The 21131-nt window shown below is 40.6% G+C and overlaps 2 protein-coding genes across 7 annotated transcripts in view; both read right to left on the reverse strand.

Annotated features, from left to right (window-relative positions):
- Positions 1-1687: 1687 nt before the first annotated feature.
- On the reverse strand, positions 1688-16538 carry Ssbp1 (single stranded DNA binding protein 1). Of its 6 annotated transcripts, XR_009058308.1 has the most exons (9): positions 16472-16538; positions 15766-15824; positions 13243-13303; positions 12199-12339; positions 11898-11985; positions 10497-10585; positions 7308-7381; positions 4351-4425; positions 1688-1825 (listed from the first exon to the last, which is right to left on the reverse strand). XR_009058308.1 is itself a non-coding variant. In XM_057789115.1 (7 exons), exons 2-7 carry the CDS (start codon positions 15787-15789, stop codon positions 7338-7340), a joined length of 447 nt encoding a protein of 148 aa, XP_057645098.1. In that variant the 5' UTR covers positions 15790-15824; positions 16472-16538; the 3' UTR covers positions 7211-7337. The 6 variants fall into 6 exon arrangements, 5 of the variants coding, with proteins under 5 accessions (XP_057645098.1, XP_057645091.1, XP_057645067.1 ...); XM_057789115.1 differs by lacking the exons at positions 1688-1825; positions 4351-4425 and having other exon boundaries at positions 7211-7381; XM_057789108.1 differs by lacking the exons at positions 1688-1825; positions 4351-4425; positions 7308-7381 and adding an exon at positions 9079-9179 and having other exon boundaries at positions 15766-15818.
- Positions 16539-20221: 3683 nt separating this feature from the next.
- Wee2 (WEE2 oocyte meiosis inhibiting kinase) overlaps positions 20222-21131 on the reverse strand; it is a 32859-nt gene continuing 31949 nt past the window's right edge. The window contains 2 exon segments of the mRNA XM_057793612.1: positions 20222-20619; positions 20622-20683. Coding sequence (XP_057649595.1) covers positions 20474-20619; positions 20622-20683 — 208 coding nt within the window. The 3' untranslated portion in view covers positions 20222-20473.

The raw sequence follows: 21131 nt of genomic DNA on the forward strand, positions 1-21131 counted from the left end.
CTAGCAGAGCATGGCCTCTAGCTCATTCTCCAAGATGTTATTCTTGGGCACTTGCTTGTCAAAGCATCTTCAAAATCAGCTTGCTGTGTGTCCCCCAAAGGATTCCTAAAAGTTGATTTAAATTTCTTTCCAACTATAACGATGGCAATGTTTCCAATAAACATGTTGTACCAGTGTCTTTTAATGTGTTTCAATAAGGCTTTATAAGGCTCCTCAGAGATCATTCTTTGAAGACTTTATATTCTGATATTCTTACACAGCATCTTTTCAAAATTAACTTTCTTTGATGTTGTTTAGAACTTGACAGTTGGGTATTCCTTATCTACATTTATTTTTGACATAATCACAGCATTTGTGGACCACTTTCTCTCCATGATCCTAACTCTCGTAACAGTACTTACTAGTGTTAGTTCAAGTACGTTGTTAAGAGTGCTCCTCTTTCCATAAAAAGGAACTTTTAATGTTTAAACACACCTTTGGTACATGGTATTTATTTGTAAGCCACAACGCCAAAAATTGGTGCACCATTAAAGAACCCTTTGTTCTGTGATTGCCCATGTTTTAGTTCATATTTTTAAGATGCTAGACTGAGTGGTTTTCTTTCTGCAAGCCCAATGCTAGGGACTGCATGAGGTCCCTGTTCCCCAAATTCATGTAGTCCTTAGCCTCCTTGTAACATACCACGCAGAAAAGTACTTGGAGATGACGTTTTTAAGGAGGACACTAAGGTTATGTGAGATCAGAAAGTCAGGGCTCTGCTACTGCAAGCACACAAAATAAAGGGCAAGTGAACCCAGCAAGACAGCTGTCACCAAGCTAGGAAGTCTCCAGAATGATCATGCTGGTACCTGAGCGCAGCCTTCCAGCTTCCAAGGCAATATCTGCTCTTCTCACTACCAATCTGTATTTCTTCCTGGCTGCCTCTGCAGACCAATAGACCTATCAACATAAAACAAACTATTCTGCACTTAGGAAATCTTCCCAACTCAATTCTCTAATCTGCCATCTGTAAGGGAAATATAAAGACAATATTTTTGTTTTTTAGAGACAAGGTTTCTCTATGTAGCCTTGACTATCCTGGAACTTGCTCTGTTGACCAAGCTGGACTCAAAATCAGAGATCCAGCCGGGCGGTGGTGGCGCACGCCTTTAATCCCAGCACTCGGGAGGCAGAGGCAGGCGGATCTCTGTGAGTTCGAGGCCAGCCTGGTCTACAAGACCTAGTTCCAGGACAGGCACCAAAAGCTACAGAGAAACCCTGTCTCGAAAAAACAAACAAACAAAAACAAAAAACAAAAAAATCAGAGATCCATCTGCCTCTGCCTCCTGAGAGCTGGGATTAAAGGTGTACACCATCTTATTCTTAACCTACCTATTCCTTTAGGAGGGCTACAAAGGTTCCTCACTAGGGACTATAAGTAAAATTTAGCTTGACAAAAACAAGAACAAAAACAAAAAGCTTGCTTAGTCTGACTGCTAAGGTTTTGTATATTTTTCATGTCCCAACTCCCTCCCCAAATTTATAATGATCTGAGTTTAAATGGGAAAGACTATGGAATCACTGATGTCTTTCTTACTTCAACTTGCGATATAAGAATATATATGTATTTATAGCAATGATGTAACCATTTATGTGAATATAAGGGTAGATGTTTGTGAATTTGTAAGGAATATATTCAACTGCACACAAACACAAGAGGTTTATTTACATCTCCCAAAGAATTCAGAGGTAGGCTGTCCAGGTATGCTCTGGTGGTTGTATATCATCACAGTCTTGGCTTCTTCCATCTTCTACTCTGAAGACTACTTCATGCTCTGGATGGCACCTGGACATTCAGCCATGTTCCCATTACAGAAAAGAAAGAAAAGGTCAAGGAATGAGAGTCTAGAGAAATACAAAAGACACATTTCCAACAGTTCATCTAAGAACTCTCCTAAAAGCTCTACCAAATGACTTCCACACAGCCTTTAGGCACTCCATAACCACAAAACCAAGGATGAAGTATTTGAGTTGTGAATATTGTCATTCCAAACAAACACCAGTTCTGTGAACACAGAAATAATGGATAATGAGTAGTGTATTAATTGCATTTGTAGCCTTGAATTATCAGAGCCCGGAAAGGGAGCTGTCCTCCCAGGGTTATTTTCTTTGACCCTTGCCTTGCTTAACTGTAGACCTTCCAGCAGATGTCCACCCTCTCAAGTCTGTTCCAATGCAGAAACACGGTGGTACTGTCTACTGCACACCCGACAGGAGGAAGCTCCAAATAGCATGGCTGCTTTTTCTCTTACAGCTACTAGATGCCAGACAGGAACTGTCCATTTTGCTTGACTTTTTCATGTGTGCATGTGTATGATACCCATGCTAGGGTACATATGCCCATGTGTGCATGTGTATGGTGTACCCATGCTAGGGTACATATGTCCATGTGTGCATGTGTATGGTGTACCCATGCTAGGGTACATATGCCCATGTGTGCATGTGTATGATACCCATGCTAGGGTACATATGCCCATGTGTGCATGTGTATGATACCCATGCTAGGGTACATATGCCCATGTGTGCATGTGTATGATACCCATGCTAGGGTACATATGCCCATGTGTGCATGTGTATGGTGTACCCATGCTAGGGTACATATGCCCATGTGTGCATGTGTATGGTGTACCCATGCTAGGGTACATATGCCCATGTGTGCATGTGTATGATACCCATGCTAGGGTACATATGCCCATGTGTGCATGTGTATGGTGTACCCATGCTAGGGTACATATGCCCATGTATGCATGTGTATGGTGTACCCATGCTAGGGTACATATGCCCATGTGTACATATGTGGAAAGTCCACATTGGTTTCTTCTTCTATTGTTCCCTACCTTACTTTTTAAGATAACCTGAAGCTCATCAATTGGCCAGAAAAGCCCTGGAAGCCTCCTGTCTCTGCCTCCTGACACTGGAATTATATGCATGTTCAGCTGTACTGGGTTTTTTACATGGGTTCTGGGTATCTTAACAGCAAGCACTTCACCCCCTGAGCCATCTCCCCCAATCTTTTCTTGAATATTTCTAAGCTACAGCAAGCACAGGATCAGACTGAAACTAGAGCAAAAAATGTGTGGAAACTATCTGAATTACAATTGTTCCTCAAGCCCAAAGAGGGATACATGAATTTCCCGGGGAAGGGAAAACAGAAGACACCTCCTGAGTCAGTTGGGAGCAGGGATAGCGGGGACACGAGGGATTGGGTTGAGCAGGCCGGGGGGTAGGAGAGAGGGGGAGAGTAGTGAAAGAGATGTCTTAATAGAGGGACCAAGATGTTCTGAACATTGTTTCCATTTATGTCACAAATATTATAATATATATTGTGCTCTTCGCAGCAGGCCTATGAGGTAGGTACAATTACCCATTTTACTCAAAAAAAAAAAAAAAAAGAGAATAACTGAAGGCAGAGGAAATCAAGTAACTCACATTCAGCTGGTAGGTGGATCTGAACCGTTGGGCTGTATAGCCTTGCCTCCGAAACTTAGTACTAAAGACTACCCTTCTTTCTTTTAAAACAACTCATAAGACAGAGAAAGTTGACCTGGACACTTGTATAGCAAAATAAGACCCGGAAGTCTAAAACAAGCAAATGATTGGAAAATTTTTAGAAGTCAAAAAAAAGATGTCTCCAGCGTGGCTGCATGACACTGCCAGCCACAGAAGTCACCCACTATCATAACATGGGGAGCCAAGAGGAGACAGAGAAAAACTGAGGCATGAGACCAAAGTTCAATTCTATTGGTGCCACCATTTTCTAAAAAGTGAGCTTGAAAAATTGATTTCAATGCTAGATAAGTCAAGAGTAAAACCAGCGGACACCCTGAAGCTACTTGACCTGTAAGGAGACATCTGCTTGACACAAGGAAAGTGAGACTGTCCAGGAGAAGCCAGCGGAGGAGCTGGGACTTGTTTTCCTATAGGATCACCAAGAGAGTAAGACAGATATTTCCTTCACTCCTAGGTCTCTCCCCAACTGAAAGCTACTAATTATCCCTCGTATATTGGGAAGTACACCGTACGGGACACGCCAGGTTAGCAGTGGGAGACTACAGCTACCTAAGGCCAGTGGAAGGTGAGCACTGAGCAGAAAGCTAAATGCATCACTCACATACCTAAGTTCAAACTCCCACTGTGTGCCTTTGATTTTAACTTTTCTGTGTTTCTGAGTTTCATCTGTAAAATGAGACTGCTGCTTTCTTCTTGGAAAGCAGCTACTCACACAGTACAGACTCATCCAGTGGGCTAAGACGTGTCCAGCATTACTGTGATTGCTGTCACTGTCTCAGAGGTTTCCCTTGACTTACTAACCTGAGGGCCACTGCTCCTTTCTATGACTCGTCTTGCTGTCACTCCCACCAGTCTTCACAGCATATAATGCAAATCCTGAAAGAAAGTAAGTAAAATGATCCCACTCTCATTTCCATGCCGATGAACAACCAGCACAGCACAGTGTGCTAGCCTGAGCCAGATGGGGACGAAGGGATAACTGAGTAGGGAGAAACTAATTCTAACAATTAAATGACCTTGTTTGGGAACAAGGGGAAACTTCTTGATAACTTTCTTACTGAATATTAAACTTAGCCTATAACCTAGTTGACAACAATAACCAATCTCTCTAAATAGCCTCACGAAAACAAATGTGTTTGGGGTTTGAGGTTGTATGAGTTATCCTCCATTCTGAGAACTGTGACGGAGGTAAACAGGGTCTCACGCTGGCCAGTCTCTAAAGTGCAGCCTTCAGAGCCATGTGCATGCTGTTACAGGTGAATGAAGACAAAGGACACAGCATAAGAAGACGCTGAAGAGCAGGGGGCTGCGGGCATAACAGCACTGGCTACAGGGTGAGCAGGGCTACCTCTCCATGGTTTGGAAGCATGCATGGGAAGTATGAAGTAAGGAACTAGACACAATACGCTAGAGACAATCAGTATTTGCTGCCTATCTTTCCAGCCTTTTAAAGCACATCTATTCTCCTTACTTTTGAAAAATAACTATTTTTCAAAATTGGATACTACCACACATGCCATTAGACATTTTTTCTCCTACCTTTCATCTTCCCATTTAACATGGAATAAAATCCCAAATCAAACTCACTAGTAAGTTTTCTGTAAATTTATGCCTTGATACATAATCACGTAAAACAACCACATTAAAAAGGGAACTTACAAGACCCCAAACTTGAATTACAAGTCCCTACAGTCTCAGGGCTGTTAGATTATACAGGTTTACTCTGTGCCTGGTCCAGCCTGGGAGCAGTGGAGTTTTTCAGCAGATGGGGCTGTGTGGGATTAAGTGTCAGCAAACCTGACTGGCTTGGGATTGGCCAAAATCACTAGGAAGGCAGAAGAGTCAGCCTGAGTGAGTGATGCTGCCTCTACCTTGCAGCCTGTCAGAGACTGGAGGCAGGCAGTCTTCAGCTCATGGAGCTGACCTGCAGGATGCACTGCACTACTTCAGCATCTGAGACTCAGGAACAGCTTGGCTTTGGGTTAGCTCTTATACAAGATCAAGTTTTTTCCATTTTCACCTTATTTTGTTGCTGTTGTTTTTTTGCGACAGGGTTTCTCAGTAGCTATGGAGTCTGTCCTGGGACTCGCTCTGTAGACCAGGCTGGCCTTGAACTCAAGAGATCTACCTGCCACTGCCTCCCAAGTGCTGAGATTAAAGGTGTGCATCACCAACACCCAGCTGCTTTCATCTTGTTTAAATTTCACTCAGAAATACACATAACCCCTCACAAAGTTTAGAATTATAAAAACTGCTTTGTTGAAAAAGGCATGGCAGTTGCTTAAAACAGACAACTGTGCCACCAGATTCAACACGCGAACACATAAAGATCTAGTATGTTGACCAATGATCCCACTAGCAGAAAAAGTAGGCAGATGGGAAGGACAGCAATCTTCTACTGTCCCTGGGTAAGGAGAGAGTAAAGCTAAAGAACAACTCATTGCTTCAAACAAACTGCACTGTCAGTACAGAAAGGCTGTTCATGTATGCAGGAAACACTTCAGTAAGCCAAGAGTCCATAACACAGTACGTGAATTTTGAACTTCTTACTAATATAATCTAAGCTACAGTGGGCACCAACTCTCAAGGCAAGGAACAAATATACAGGCTGGGCTGGGGACCAAGTTGGGAGCAGTGTGGAATAGAAAGAGGAATTCCCAACACTTGAACAAAGCAACAGATTGAGCAGTAGACAATCTCTGGAAAGCTGCAGGCTCACTATTGTACAAATTTTAAAAGAAAAAAATATAAAAACTCAGTTTTCATAATCTTTATTGGCAAATTCCTAGTAAACTTAAAATGAAATTAGCTGTACATACTGTGTAGGGAGGCAAAACCAAAGGTATTAAAGGGATCCCCAAAGTAGGTGTAGCTCAGCGGGAGGGGGCCTGCCTAACTTGAGACTGTAGGTTTGATTCCCAGTACCACAAAAATGACCTAAATCTTCACCCTCAAGAAAGAGACTAAAGGAACTAGAGGAACTGGAGAGGAACTGTGTCAACTCTACGTAGACTTCACTCTGGTCCTCAGGGCTGATAAGAGATCTGATAAACACTACAGAGAGACGACCAGTAGACAAGATATGCAAACGGGTGACTCCTGAAGCAGTCCAGATGCCATATGAACTTTGGCCTCCTTTAACTGAGTGGCTCTTCCATGCCAACACGAGTACGGGTGCAGGCACAAAGGGCAAAGTCAGTACTTACCATCAAGTCTACAAAGTCAACAACAACAGCATTGGCAACATGCGACAGACTCCTGACACACGAGGCTAAAAAGTAACCAGTGCCTGAAATACCACAGTGCAAGTGTGAAGCAAAAAAGAAGGCCTTCCGAACAAGCGTGTGCCTTGGCCACAGCACACATGGTAGAGCCTGAGAGGTCACTACTTTGTACACTTGTATAAAGCAATCACTCCTAAAAAAATAAGCAAGTAGCCGGGCGGTGGTGGCGCACGCCTTTAATCCCAGCACTTGGGAGGCAGAGGCAGGCGGATCTCTGTGAGTTTGAGTCCAGCCTGGTCTAGAAGAGCTAGTTCCAGGATAGGAAACAAAAAAAGTTACAGAGAAACCCTGTCTCGAAAAATCCAAAAAAAAGCAACTAGTAAATGCCATAACTGACCAGAAATACAGAGGGTTATTTCACACACAAACGAAGACATGTCAGTCAAGAAAAATATTATGACTCATTTTATATAAAACTTTTTAATCTTTATGTTTAAACTATAAACTATACATGATTTGGAAAGGAGACTGTACCAAGCAATCATCAAAGAAGAATCATCCGCTCTATGCCTTTTCTTTCATCTGGTCACTCAGAAATATAATGTTATCTGGAAAGAAACCAAAGTGTACGGGTTAGTTTCACAATGCTGTCTTCATTTTATTTGATAATTCCCCTCCCATATATCCTTTAGGGGTATTATAAAATTTCAAAATATAGTTTCACAATGCTGTCTTCATTTTATTTGATAATTCCCCTCCCATATATCCTTTAGGAGTATTATAAAATTTCAAAATATTAAGTAACCTTTGTTGTGTTCATGAGAGGTACACAAAAGGGGCATAAAATAAATAAACAAACAAATAACTACAACAGGCTGAAGCTGTTTGTCCAACAATTCAGACTTCATTATAGGATGAGACCATTAAGGTCTCCCCATCATCCTTTCTACAAATGAGGTGAACGTCCACAGACGCAACCGAGACTAGTACGCACACCCATAAACAAGAGGACCAAGAAGACATTCCACATGCTACAAACATGCAGCCAAGAGTATGCGCATGGCCACCTAGCAACTGCAAGTTTACTTGCTTTTAAGATGAAATTATTTTAAATTCTAAAAATAAATTTCGTATACTGATATTTTTTGGGGGAAAGGCTTTAAGTATTACAAAATAAAGCATTTTTATCCAAAACCAAACTCACAAAATTGGACAATGTGATGATTATCACAAAGAAAATTAGCTAAAAACAAGCAAAGATAAGGAGGTTACAGAGCATTTCTTGGATAATGCCAAACATTTTAGACCCTCGGTAACTATAAAATCATGTAAAGACAGTTATTGCAACCGTCAGTTTATGACTGCACAGGACAGTGACTTGAAGGAATAAAATGGAAGTCACTACCAAAAGCCAAGAGTGCCATCTACTGGTGTGCTTCTGTTTTTGTTTTAAAGTTCAAGTATGGTCCCTAGGTGAAAAGGGGTGGTGGTGCATGCCTTTAATCCCAGAACTTGGGAGGCAGAGGCAGGTGAATCTCTGTAAATTCGAGGCCAGCCTGGTCTACAGAGCGAATTCCATGACAGGCACTAAAACTACACAGAGAAACCCTCTCTTGAAAAACCAGTAAGGAAAAAAAAAAAGAAGATGAAGGAATTGATAAAACTGAAAAAATAAACGACAAAAAAAAAAAAAAAAAAAAAAAACTAAAGGATAATTTAGGATGGTAAACATACTTTTGAAGTTTTTAGATTAATCTCTATATTTGCTAGTGTTTACAACATGAAAAACAACAAGACTTGCTTTTGAGATTATATTAACATACAATAAACAAAAAAGTTAAATGTAATCAGAAAAAAAACATCAAATAGGTACTTTCTTTCAGAATCACTGAGTACTCGTCATCAACAGAGTCACTTGAGCAGAACAGTACCCACCATGACAAGACAGTGGAACTGAACAATGTGAGCTGTCTCCACAGCTTAGTCTGTGACACCTCAGTCACTCAAATATACAGAGTTTATCTGTAAATCTGGCTTACAGTGGAACACAAATGGAGTTTAAAAAATAGCTACATTGGTTTTCAAAGTCAAAATATTTTCCAAAAAATATTACTATTAGAAAAATATGTGATTATTGCTTAAAACAACTTATAATTTACCAATATGAACAGTGGTTAAGATATAAACAAGGAAAAGAGAAAGTTTAAAAAAAGAAGAGTTTAGATCATGAGGAAGCTGGAATAAACCAACAAAAGTTGAATATAATGACAACTACTCTTTAAAAATGCTACAAGAGGCCCATTGGTGGTGGCACACACCTTTAATCCCAGCACTCGGGAGGCAGAGGCAGGCGGATCTCTGTTACAGAGTGAGTTCCAGGACAGGCTCCAAAGCAACAGAGAAACCCTGTTTTGAAAAGCAAACAAAACAAAAAATGCTGCAATAGTCTCAACACTGGGTGAGATAACAGTATTACAATTAAAAAAAACAAACAACAAAAAAAAACCCACTATTTCTTTCGTGGATACCAGTTAAAATTTACGAATAAAATAGAGGAAAAGCGGCCATGTGAGCCAATGCGGCCAATTAGTGATAACTGCTGGACCGCGAGGTTGCCTCGCTTTGTTATTCTATTCACATACACCACACAACCAGATGGTTTTTAATGATATCACTTAATTATAGCATATCTCAGTAGTTCATAAACACTGAAGAATTACAGTAAGTTTTTTTTTTTTTTACTCCTATCTATAAAAAATGAGTTTCTTGCTGGGCGGTGGTAGTGTACCTCTTTAATCCAAGCACTTGGGAGGCAGAGGAAGGCAGATCTCTGTGAGTTTGAGGCCAGCCTGAACTACAGAGCAAATCCCAGGACAGGCTCCAAAGCAGTACAGAGAAACCCTGTCTTGAAAAACCAAAAAAGAAAAAGTGGTTTCTTGGTGTTTATATCAATAAAAACAGAATAACTAAACTGAGGCTTTTAGTCACTTATTCAAGAATAAAAATATCTCATTAAAAGATGTATTTTAATAACATGTTAATTTGCATTTAACATTAAAATTTGTCAAAACAAATACTAATGAAAAAATTATTTTTTAATTAAATGATCGGAGTCAAATTGGTAAGTTATGTAGATTCAATAATCTACATCTAATTTTATACAAAAACATTTTCCACATTAACTTACAGATATATAAACAGCTGTATTGTTTCCAAAGTTCAGAAGTCTGAACTCTCCACACTGCACTTCAATCTCAAGCTTTATCTCTATGCAGTCCACGTTGTTTTATAATTTGTTTAAAAACAACAAATGTTTTTAAATTTCAAATGAAGTTGCTGCACTTTAAGTTTTAAAGTTTTATATAAATCACAAGTTCCTAACATCACATTTCTGCAACTGCCTTGGCACATGCCTATTCTTATGTGTCTTTAAAGGACACCAAGATTAAATTCTTCCAAGGCTTAGCAGCATGTACTCAAATGAGCAACTCGATTTTATACTCAAAGTTCCTCCTGAACGAAACATGTGAGTATAGAGAAGATTCTGAGAAGAATAAATAAATGTAGACAGCCTTAGCAGACAGTAAAATAAAATCACAAAGGTCCTCTGTGAGATCCCTGCAGCATTGCCAGCACGGGCACTCACAGCCCCAGCGAATGCTGCTGACAGCATGCCGAGCTTTCCAGTGAGCACAGACAGGAAAGCCATCCACCACTGCTTACCAGCTATGATGGTCGTTGCCTGCCGCCTCACATTATTTTTATCCATGTATTCACCATAGTCCACTTTCCCTTCCACAAATATGCGAGCCCTGATATAAAAGCAAACAGTCATTAGTCTAAGAGTCTGATTCTCCCTCACAGAGGGTCAGGACACAGGTGACAAGTGTATGCTGAAGATGACACAATGGCTTTTCTAACACGTCTCCAGTCTCAGGAGTACTAATATACACAATGCACAATGTAGTTAAGAAGGACAATGTTGCCAGGCGGTGGTGGTACACGCCTTTAATATCAGCACTTGGGAGGCAGAGGTAGGTGGATCTCTGTGAGTTTGAGGCCAGCCTGGTCTACAGAGGGAGTTCCAGGACAGCCAGGACTGTTAGAGAAACCCTGTCTCAAAACAAACAAAAAAAAGGATAACACTACCCAGGTACAGTAGGTAGTAATTTACCTATAATCCGATATACAGGAATCTAAAACCAGAGGCCTGGGCAACTCAATGAGATCCTGCCTCAAATTTAAAACTTTATGTATGAAGTACAGGAGATGTGACTGCAATACAGCAGTCACTGAGCATATGCAAGACCCTGAGTTTAATTCCTAGTCATATTCATTCTCTCTCTCTCTCTCTCTCTCTCTCTCTCTCTCTCTCTCTCTCTCTCTCTCTCTCACACACACACACACACACACACCATAAATGATACTGTTGATATTTTCTTTCAAATTTCCTGTGTGTTTACGTATATCTTCACATGTTCACGCACACATGAAGAAAAGGTGTGCAATTACTAAAAAAAATTAAAATTCTATTCACTGCTGAAATTATTTCACATGAACTATTTTAGATCTACAAGTAAGCACATTTCTAAAGATAAGAAGTACATCCATACAAACATTCTTTTGTCATTCTATGCTTTCAGAAAAGACACTTCTAATACATAATCAACCCAGGCATTCCAAATGGAAATTACTAAGTCTAAAGAATTATCAAATATAAAATAACTACTGTGAATATCAGCATAATAACTCAGTACATCAAACAGCAAATATTCCAGGTTCTCTAAAGACTTCCTGTGGTTGCTCAGAGGTCAGACGTGACTTCCATGATCCCTGGTCACAGTGGCACAGGATCTCCTAGAGACGTGCTGTAGATGCTTTGCAAAAGTACATGCTGCAGTGGTACCAACTGCATTGACATATCCTGCCTCATCTATTTCTGTTTATGTACAGACGCTGTTTGCCCTAACATGTCTGCAGGCTAAAAACCACAGAGACTTTCCATGAACATGATATTAAGGAATAAATACATGTTAATGTCAGTACTTAGGAACAGTCAGACAAGAAAACATTTGCTAGCAACTCTTCGGGCCATTCAATCCAAAGATCCTTTCTTTAACTTACCCCTTTTTCACATACTGATATGCCACATCTCTGAGGCCTGGTCGGAACACTGATATTCTGTGCCATGTTGTCTTCTGACTGACGTCACCTAAACCACCAGGTATAGGAAATGGGGTTACAGATGCCAGCAGATAACACAAATGCCAACAACACAGAACATGTCTTGAGAAGACAAGCTTATAATTTCTAAAAGAAAGAATAAAGACTGACTTTACCTAAAAGTAGCATTTCTAATGTTATATAAGCAGTAATAATGTCTATCTGCTGTCGGTAAAATAAAACTATGGTCTTTTCTACTCACCCATTTGGTATGCTTCACTCTCCCCTGACCGCCACATCTCATTGGTTGCCATAGAAAATATCGTGACTGGGTTTTTTCCTTCCACCTGTCTCATGACAGGGTCCTGCCCGACTCGTCCAAGTAACTGGACACGGTTCAGAGCTGAAATACAAAGCGGAGAGGAAATGAGGCCGAGCCCCTGCTGGTGACTGCACGTTTACGCTCCCTTCCAGTGGGACAGCACCTGGAGGTGAGCCTTGCGTAAGTAATTAGGGTGAGATGAGGGTATGAAGGTAAAGTCTCCATGACAAAATTAGTGTCCCTATAAGGGAAGAGAGAAACCATAACAGCCACCACTCCATCACCACCACAGAAAAACAAGAGAGGGCAACTATCCTCAAACCAGCAAGTGGGGCCTGACTGGCAGCCTAACCAGCCTGAAAGTCTAGTCTTGGCCTTCTAGCCTGCAGAGTTCTAAGAAATAACTCTCTATCGCTTACGTCATCTGGTCTATTCATTAGAGGAGCCAGGATAGTCACACAGGATAAACCCACACCTGAAATTGACAGAAATGCCAGAGAATGAACAACTACAAATACTGCTTCAGCTTCAACCTCTGCATTATGAAAAACGCAAACTATTGAAGATCAACAAGTTTAAAAGGAAAATACAGGAAGACAGGGAGGGGAGAAAGGGTTGACAAGAGAGAAAACAGAAAGCAGCCACACAAAACAAATTTTAAGCTCTTTATCTTGAGCTAAAAGAACAAATCTTGGATTTAAGAAAATCTCTATTATAAAAAGAAGTATTTCTGCGAAAGTATCCTCCGCACCCCATGTAACACAGCCGTGAAGGACTGAGCAGGACAGTGGCAGCACAAGGGGGTGGCATCTGGACTGTAAGCTCTGTTTATACTAGGTCCTCACAGACAGAGGCGCAGGGATAAAATGGACCAGAGATAACGGGCAGCACAGTGAAACACACACACACACAGTTCTACAGTCCTGTGAGAGCATTAGCAGTGCGGTGTGAACAACACGGTAAACTTAGGAATCTGCTACTTACATCGTTCAAGAACCAAACTGGTGGCCACTTCAGACTCATGCCTTACAAACTGACGAAACACCTAAAGGGGAACAACAAGTAATGCAGCTTTAAAATTTTTAGTAAAAAAAAATATCAACAAAAGACCTACTCATATTAATTCACCATTTAATCAGTAGTTCCTACAAGTTCCAGGAAAAGGCGGCAAAGGAGAATGGAAGATAAAGGAGAATAGAAAGAAACCAGTGCTTTCTAATGAATGTAGTCATACATCAATCAAGTAAACATAAAAAGAAATTATCAAACAAGTATCAGAATATTTAGAATACAATCAGTGTATTAAGTCTCACTCTCAATTGTAGACAATGAGAAATTGGTTAAATGACAACAAAACAGAACATCCCTTGCATTTTTTTGTACGTCTTTCTGACACTGCAATAGGCACTGTGGATAAAACTTAGAAGGTCTCTAATAAAATTGCTTTTCCTGATTGGTTGATCAAAATTCATAAGGATAGGACATCTCAGATGACTGGCCTAGAGTGTTTCATGAGCAAAAATGGTAACACTGATTTCTCGAGGCTGCTGCAGAAGGTCAACAGCTTCTATAGTGAGCCTGGTCCGGTGGAATACTTCATTCTTTCAGCACAAAGAAAAATAAAATAAAATAAAATAAAATTTTTAAAAAAAGAAAAGAATAAGTTAAAAAGTTCAAAGGTATGGCTATGAAGTCAGTTACCGAAAAAGGATATTCACAATCAAAAAACAGCATCACTTAATATGCTAAGAGAATTACCTATTAGCAGTTAATCCTAAACTATCAACCCAATGTCAAATTATCCTACCTTAGAACTGAGGAAAATTAAGCTCAGAGAGTATACCACCTGTCCAGGACACTAGGAATTAAGTGGTAATTTATGACTTAGAACTCAGGGCTGTCTGACACCAAGGTTGTTTCTCCAACTTGCCCTCCGCTGCTATCTTAAAGACAGTCTGTTCTACCACAAAGGTAAGAAGAGTACACATCAGCACACTCAAGAGTTCAGAGAGCGACACGCTGGAAGGCAGAAACATTTCCCTAGTGGATCTGCCACACAGGAGAGAAAGGGGCTGGCAGGCCAAAGAATTCTCTTCTTAGAACAAACAACAGGAAGAAAATGAACTTATTCAGAACACTGGCTAGCTAGACAGTTAACAGGACTCCCAGCCACTTCAGGCAGTGGGCAGAGGGTGATGCCGCCCGTTTTGAAGTTCTCACCCTGTGAGTGAGCCACTCTGAAGGCAGCTCTCTGGCATATCACTGCTACCACTTAAGAAGGGTCATCTCAACTGGTTGTGCTCAGGCCTGTGAGGGCTGTGTGTACATAATTCCGTTATGCAATCCTTCCATGCGAGAAAGGGCAGAGACCGGGCTGCAGCTCTGAGGTGTCAGGTTACCACACTATGATTTCTAGACCTAGCTTTTAAAACATTCCCTGTTGGAGACCTGTTTCCTTCCCTGGTCTTTTAATAATGACCATCTCGCTCCATAGCACTCAACTCCACATCCATTCCTGAAGTGACCTTGACTATATAACACTACCTATTATTCAGGGTAGATACAAAAATAAGATGTTTCTCCAAATACGGGATCCAACTGCTAATCAGTTCCTACGTCATCATCACAGAAAATACTAATCTGAGAGATCAGAAAAGCCAGAGCTCATTGTGTTACAGAATAACAATATGCCTCATTTTAGGCACGCACACACCAATCACAATTCAGTAGAAAAGCAGAAATAGGAAAAAGTACAAACTTTTACCTCATATTTGGTTTCAAGATAATAACATACTATAACTTCTCCATTTAAAAAGACTAAAAGCATGTGCAGATTAAAGCAGGGACCTAAGGCTAGGTCAAGTAGAGTGAGATGGAGATGACAACAGGTCATAGATTTTACATTAGAATTTACAACTTGGTACCCACATGCCACAATGAGGAAGAATGGCAATGGAAGCCTTCTGAAGACTGGCCAGAACAGAGGACACCCAACTAGATGGCAGAATGGTATTTGTGGCTGTTAAGAGGTGGGAGTGGGAAGGAGAAGGGACAGAAGGTCAGAAAAGAGACCAGAGCCATATGGAAAAATAACAACAACAACAAAGTCAGCTATGGTGGTGCATGCCCAAATTACCAGCACTGGGAAAGTAGGGGCAGGTATACAAGATGCTATCTCAAAAAAAAATAAATAAATAAAAACTTTAAATAACTAAATGCATATACTGACATAAGCACAAGTAACAAACATTTATTAAATTAATGATTCATATTACATATGAGAATACATTTTAAAATCCTTTTTGATTCAGCAAACATTATGAGCAACACACACACACACAAAATCCATCCTGAACCTTTCCCACCAAATAAACACATGTAAGATGACGGGTAGGCTTAAGAATCTTTTGTTTATGTATCCGAAAGCAAAAGGAAAATCAGTGGCTACAGACGATGAAAACACAGCCAGCCAAGCAGTAACGTAGAATAATGTAGAAAAATGACTACCTGGAACACAGGTCTTCGAAACATGGCTTCAGTTTTTCTTACAATCTGTTAGCCTTTTCCTGAAAGAAAAAAAAAGGGAGAGAAGATAAATCGAACACTACAGTATACAACAAAAACCACGTTCACTAGTCCTAGATTCTAAGTGCATTCGATTACATGTGCACTTGATTTGCAATCACATCTTCGCAATTTGGTTATTTCCTTTCCTTTTAAAACAAAAACAGAAAGAGACAAAAGAAACTGTGTGGTTTGGAATCTCAACTAACTGCTCTGTCCAATCACCAGGAGGAAAAAAAGGAAAACCTGTTATTCTCACTTTCAACCCACTGTCTGTTAAAATTTCTTTAAAATACAAGTTCTCTTAGAGAATTTTTTAAATTTGTTCAGTTATTCTAAGTCCCTAAAACTATCTCTAGCAAACGGTAAGGGCTTAATAAACACTGCTATTAAAGGACTCAAATGCAAAAGTCGTTACAGTAAAAAAAAAACAAGCGTCTCTGCTCTCGGTAGCGCAGAGTATGCCCGCCCTCTCCCCCGCCCCCAGCCTCGCCACGGGGAGAAGCTGGTGCCTTTTCCCTCAATCGGCGCTCGCAGACAACACGGGCAGCAGAGGGGACACAAGGAACCGCACACCTCCTCCCGACTCCCGCACGAGCGCGTGCACTCGGCACACACAATTCTGTCTCTAGCTGTCCCCTGCCATCACCTGACACGCAACAGCCGACCGCAACCAGGCCACGGGCCCGCTTCCGGCGCACAGGGCCCGCGGAGCTCCCGATAGGCAAGGGAAAACAGGAAAGCGATGGTGTGCGCCATTGAAATGCTGCCGGCTGATATGAGGGAAACATGACCCCTCAACTTAGAAGTTCCTACGCTTCTGGCGTAGGTTTTTATGTTTTTGTTTTTTTTTTCCTTCCCTGAATGATTTCCACCCTCAGGGGTTAATAACTGAACAAATTTTAAAAATTTATATTTTAAAGAAATTTTAGCCGACAATGGATTGGAAGTGCGAATAACAGGTTTTCTTTCTTTATCTGCCGTTTATTGGACAGAGCAGTGCCCTCGCACTGGCTAACCAAACTCTCTGCCCCTGGACTGTACTCCTAGCCCTGAACTGAAATTATTTGATGATGTTCCCAGCCTGAGACAGGGAGCAAGGTAGGTGAAATAAAACATAGTTCAACCCCCGGAGGAGCTAAAACAGACCCAAGCTTCCTAATGCAGTCAGACTGGAGAATTAAAACAAATGGGCAAAAATCGTATAATTGAACGGCTATTAAAAACTAGGTGCTCTGGATACGTTAATATGTTAAGTCAAAATTAATTCAAGAAATACGTGAGGAGCAAAATATTTAACATTTTTATTAAATACAGGTTCCGAGGCACAAGGAAAGTGGGCCTTTATATTGCATGGTTTTGTGTACTTTTCTAAAACATTAAAAGTTGATGAAATGTCTAAACATTTTATAGTATTAAAATTCACATTGCTTTAATTTAAAACAAAGTGTAATTAAGACTTTACTAAGTATTTTCAAAATGTACCTTTTGTATTTTGTGTTTCGATTCCACACTCTGGCAGTTATTTTAGATGGAGTGACTTAAAAAAAGGGGGGGGGGTCTCACTGTGTAGCCCTGACTGTCCTGAAAACTCACTATGTAGGCAGTCCACGCTCTCCTCAAACTCACAGAAATATCCCTCTCACTGTGTAGCCCTGGCGGTCCTGAAAACTCACTATGTAGGCAGTCCAAGCTGTCCTCAAACTCACAGAAATCTCCCTACCTCTGCCTTTCCAGTGCTGCCATTAAAAGCATGGGCCACCACACCCAGCACTGAGTGACAGTCTTAAATAGTTTCAGTTAACTTAAGCTTACTAGTCTTGTCTTTGGTATTGTATTCACAGTAAAATTTTTACTTTTAACATTTCCAAAATTCCACGTTGATATATTATTTTGATTGCTGAATTTCTTCCACTCCTTTAGAGCCTGCATTGTTTACCCTAATTCTGGCCTTGTAAGGTAACACACATATTGAGTCCTACAAGTTAAAGAACTCAAGGCAGCATAGATGTGGGGCTCCATAATCTATGCCTAGTTTTTTTTGTTGTTTGTTTGTTTGTTTTTAATCATTGTCCAATATGAGAAGGAAGGGCGCTAGGTCATTCAAACACACACATTGCCTCCCTAGTTCCATTCTTGCTGTGGAGGTTTGAAAGAAAATGCCCCCCTAAAGGGAGTGGCACTATTAGGAAGTGTGTCCTTGTTGAAGGAAGTATGTCACTGTGAGGGTGGGCCTTGAGGTCTCCTATGCTCAGGCTACACCCAGTGTCTCAGACCATTGATCAAGATGTTCAGGACACTTGGCTACTTCTCCAAGAGCTTCTTTAAGAGCTGTTGTGGCTATGACATCTCTTCACAACAATAGAAACCCCAGCTAAAACAGTTGCTCTTTTAAGACATAAGAAAAAAACTGAACTATTTAACATGATTTTCAACTTAATTTTAATCTGTTCTGAAGTCTGGCTCACTAATGGTATGTTTATAGATGTTTACCCCCTCCCCATATTTACACCGTTGCAAAGTTGATTTCCTGAAATAAAAAGGTACAGTATTGGAGCCTTGCACTGCTATTTGATAACAACACACCCACCTACTACATTACTTCCATGCCTTCCAATGGCTTCCTCCTTAAAATCCTGCCTCTGCTTTGTGGACAAGGCAAAGGAAAAACTAGATTTACCTTTGCCTCCAGAGTGAAATTCCCTGCCCCTATTGCAAGCTTTGTTTTAATGGTGCCTGACTTGAACTTTGGAGTATTCGTAATTCTTTTTCCAGCTTACACACCCTTTCTTGTATGTGAAAAATTAGCAAATGTTGTTTAAAGAAAAATGTAGGCATTTCCCTGCAAATTGAGGGCACCCCTGGGCAAACACTCAAAACTGTATAAATAGCACCTGAATGAATGGGCTGCCTTGGCTGAGCCCTGTTTCCACGCAGAAAGGAGTCGCCACTTTCTCTTTGATGCTTGGCTGGAAAAGGTTGCAAGGGCTCCTCCATCATTCATTTTTTTTTCCTTTTTGACAAAAATTGTATTATATGTGTAGTTGTACAGTTTCAGGGAGAAACTGTTAAGTGAAGCATTTCTCCTGTTAGTGGATCCTTCCCAATGCAGCATGTACTTCAGCCTTGGTCAGCTGCCAGTATCCTCAGCATCTGAAATGTACCCCCATACACACTTTAAAGATTCTCTCCTTAACTAGTCACCCTCTCCCCCTTTTGCATATTGTAATATAAATGACCATGAAGGAGCCTCACCCCCATTGATAAGTTCCTAGAATGTAAAGAACCTGCTAAGAATATATAGTTTACAGGTTACCTTGAACAAACACAAGCTTCACAAAGGCTCAAGTCTCAGGACAGAAGAAAAACATGAATGGAAATATTTCAGGCAAATTCAAATATACTGAAATGTTGAGGAACCTTTAAAAAATTAAACTGAAAAAAAATGGCTCAAATGTTTTGTTAGAGATACAAAAATTTACAATTTGCTCCAATGTCATTATAGGGGGACCTGGAACCCTTTCCATAGAGAGAGGGGGGAGGGAGATGAGGAGTGTGGTGGTTTGAATGGGAATGGTCCCTGTAGACTCATATGGGAATGTTCAGTTACCAGGGAGTGAGACTGTTTGGGAAGGACTAGCAGGATTGGATGTGTGGTTTCGTTGGAATAGGTGTGGTCTTCTATTGGAATAGGTGTGGTCTTCTATTGGAATAGGTGTGGTCTTCTATTGGAATAGGTGTGGTCTTCTTGGAAGAAGTGAAAAACATGCTACTACTAACCTACATTTTCTCTTAATTATGAGAAATTCTATTAAGTTCACATTCTTTGGTCCTTTCACATTACAAAGAAGAATGCTTTACCCATGTGTGTCTTTGGACAAGATAAAAGTCTTTATTTAAAAATGTTCTGTTTCTCTAAATGTACACGGAGGGAAATATTTGGATTAAAACATGTTAAAAGCACAGAAAACAAAGAAGTTCTGGTTAAACAAAATCAAGAGAACCTAGTGATGATATTCAAAAAGTTAATAGGAGTCAGCCACAGGAGAGCAGGACGTGGGGAACGGCCACGGGAGGGCTAGAACACATGGCGAGCAAGTACATCTAACTTCCCTAGACCCCTGCTGATTGTTTGAGAAGTTAGTAAGCAGCTCAGAAATGTCCACTTTATAATCTTACTTCTAATTGTTTCCTATAATGATAGCATTTTATTGACTAATACAAAATCAGATAAGAGACTGCTTTCATCCAGAAGATATATCAGGCAAACTCCCTGATCAAAGGGCCTGGTAGTTGGAGAAGTAGATACACCCTGGGAAGCACTGCTGAAGGATAGGCAGCCTTCTCTTGTGAGCTGGTACTTAAAGTCATATTTTATTCCTTTCTATAAACAGAGAAAGTTCCCTGGATCCACAGCAAAGAATAAGTTATGGCAGCTTCTTGACTGATAGGCTAAAATAGTGTGTTTCTGTTCCTCTTTCAATTATGGGGCATGTTTCTCATACTTCACTGGAAGTCCTGAGTAAATGGCACTAGAGATACAACAGTAGGCAAGACGTGAGGCCGTTGCTAAGACACCCTAGAAGTTTGTGGCCTTGCCTGTGGATGCTCCACCAGATGGCTTTTGAAGTCTTTGTGCATTTAAGCTGGCTCATTCTTGCATCCGGTATGTCTTCTGAAGGCTTGTGGCCAAAGGCTGGCTGGTGAGAAGTGGCTGGTTATAATTCCCCACAAGTGAATCTCGAGGATTCTTCACTCCTCTCATCAGATGTCTTGTGCTTTTTGAGTCTTTGTGGACCCAGAGATCGCAGGGTCCCCATGCTGGCTGTCTCTCTGAGATTGCTGAACTTTTTTCAGTTCCCTGCAATCAAAGGAGACAGGCTGGGTAAATCCTTCCCTAGTTTAAGGCAGTATTTATAATCACAGCTAATCTCTTTTTATTTCAGTTTTACAAAATCAAGCCCAAGATATGTGCAGAATGGAAGAATCAGTTTTAATGATTCTTACTATCATTAAAAAGAATGATGCATTCATGGTTCATAAATCATCTATCATCTTTAAAATTAAAATTATAAGTGACCAACTCTTTAGGCAAAATATAAGAACTGTGAGGGCAACAAACCACAGATCTCATTGAAACACAGTTAATCATTGTTATCTGATATGTTGTAGTGTGGAATGGCGGGCCACTTCCCACCACCGGGCTAGCTTTACCCAAAATAATTACACAGAAACTGTATTCTTTTAAACACTGCCTGGCCCATTAGTTCCAGCCTCTTATTGGCTAGCTCTTACATATTGATCTAACC

Source organism: Chionomys nivalis, chromosome 1 (assembly GCF_950005125.1).
Source record: "Chionomys nivalis chromosome 1, mChiNiv1.1, whole genome shotgun sequence".
NCBI lineage: Eukaryota > Metazoa > Chordata > Mammalia > Rodentia > Cricetidae > Chionomys > Chionomys nivalis.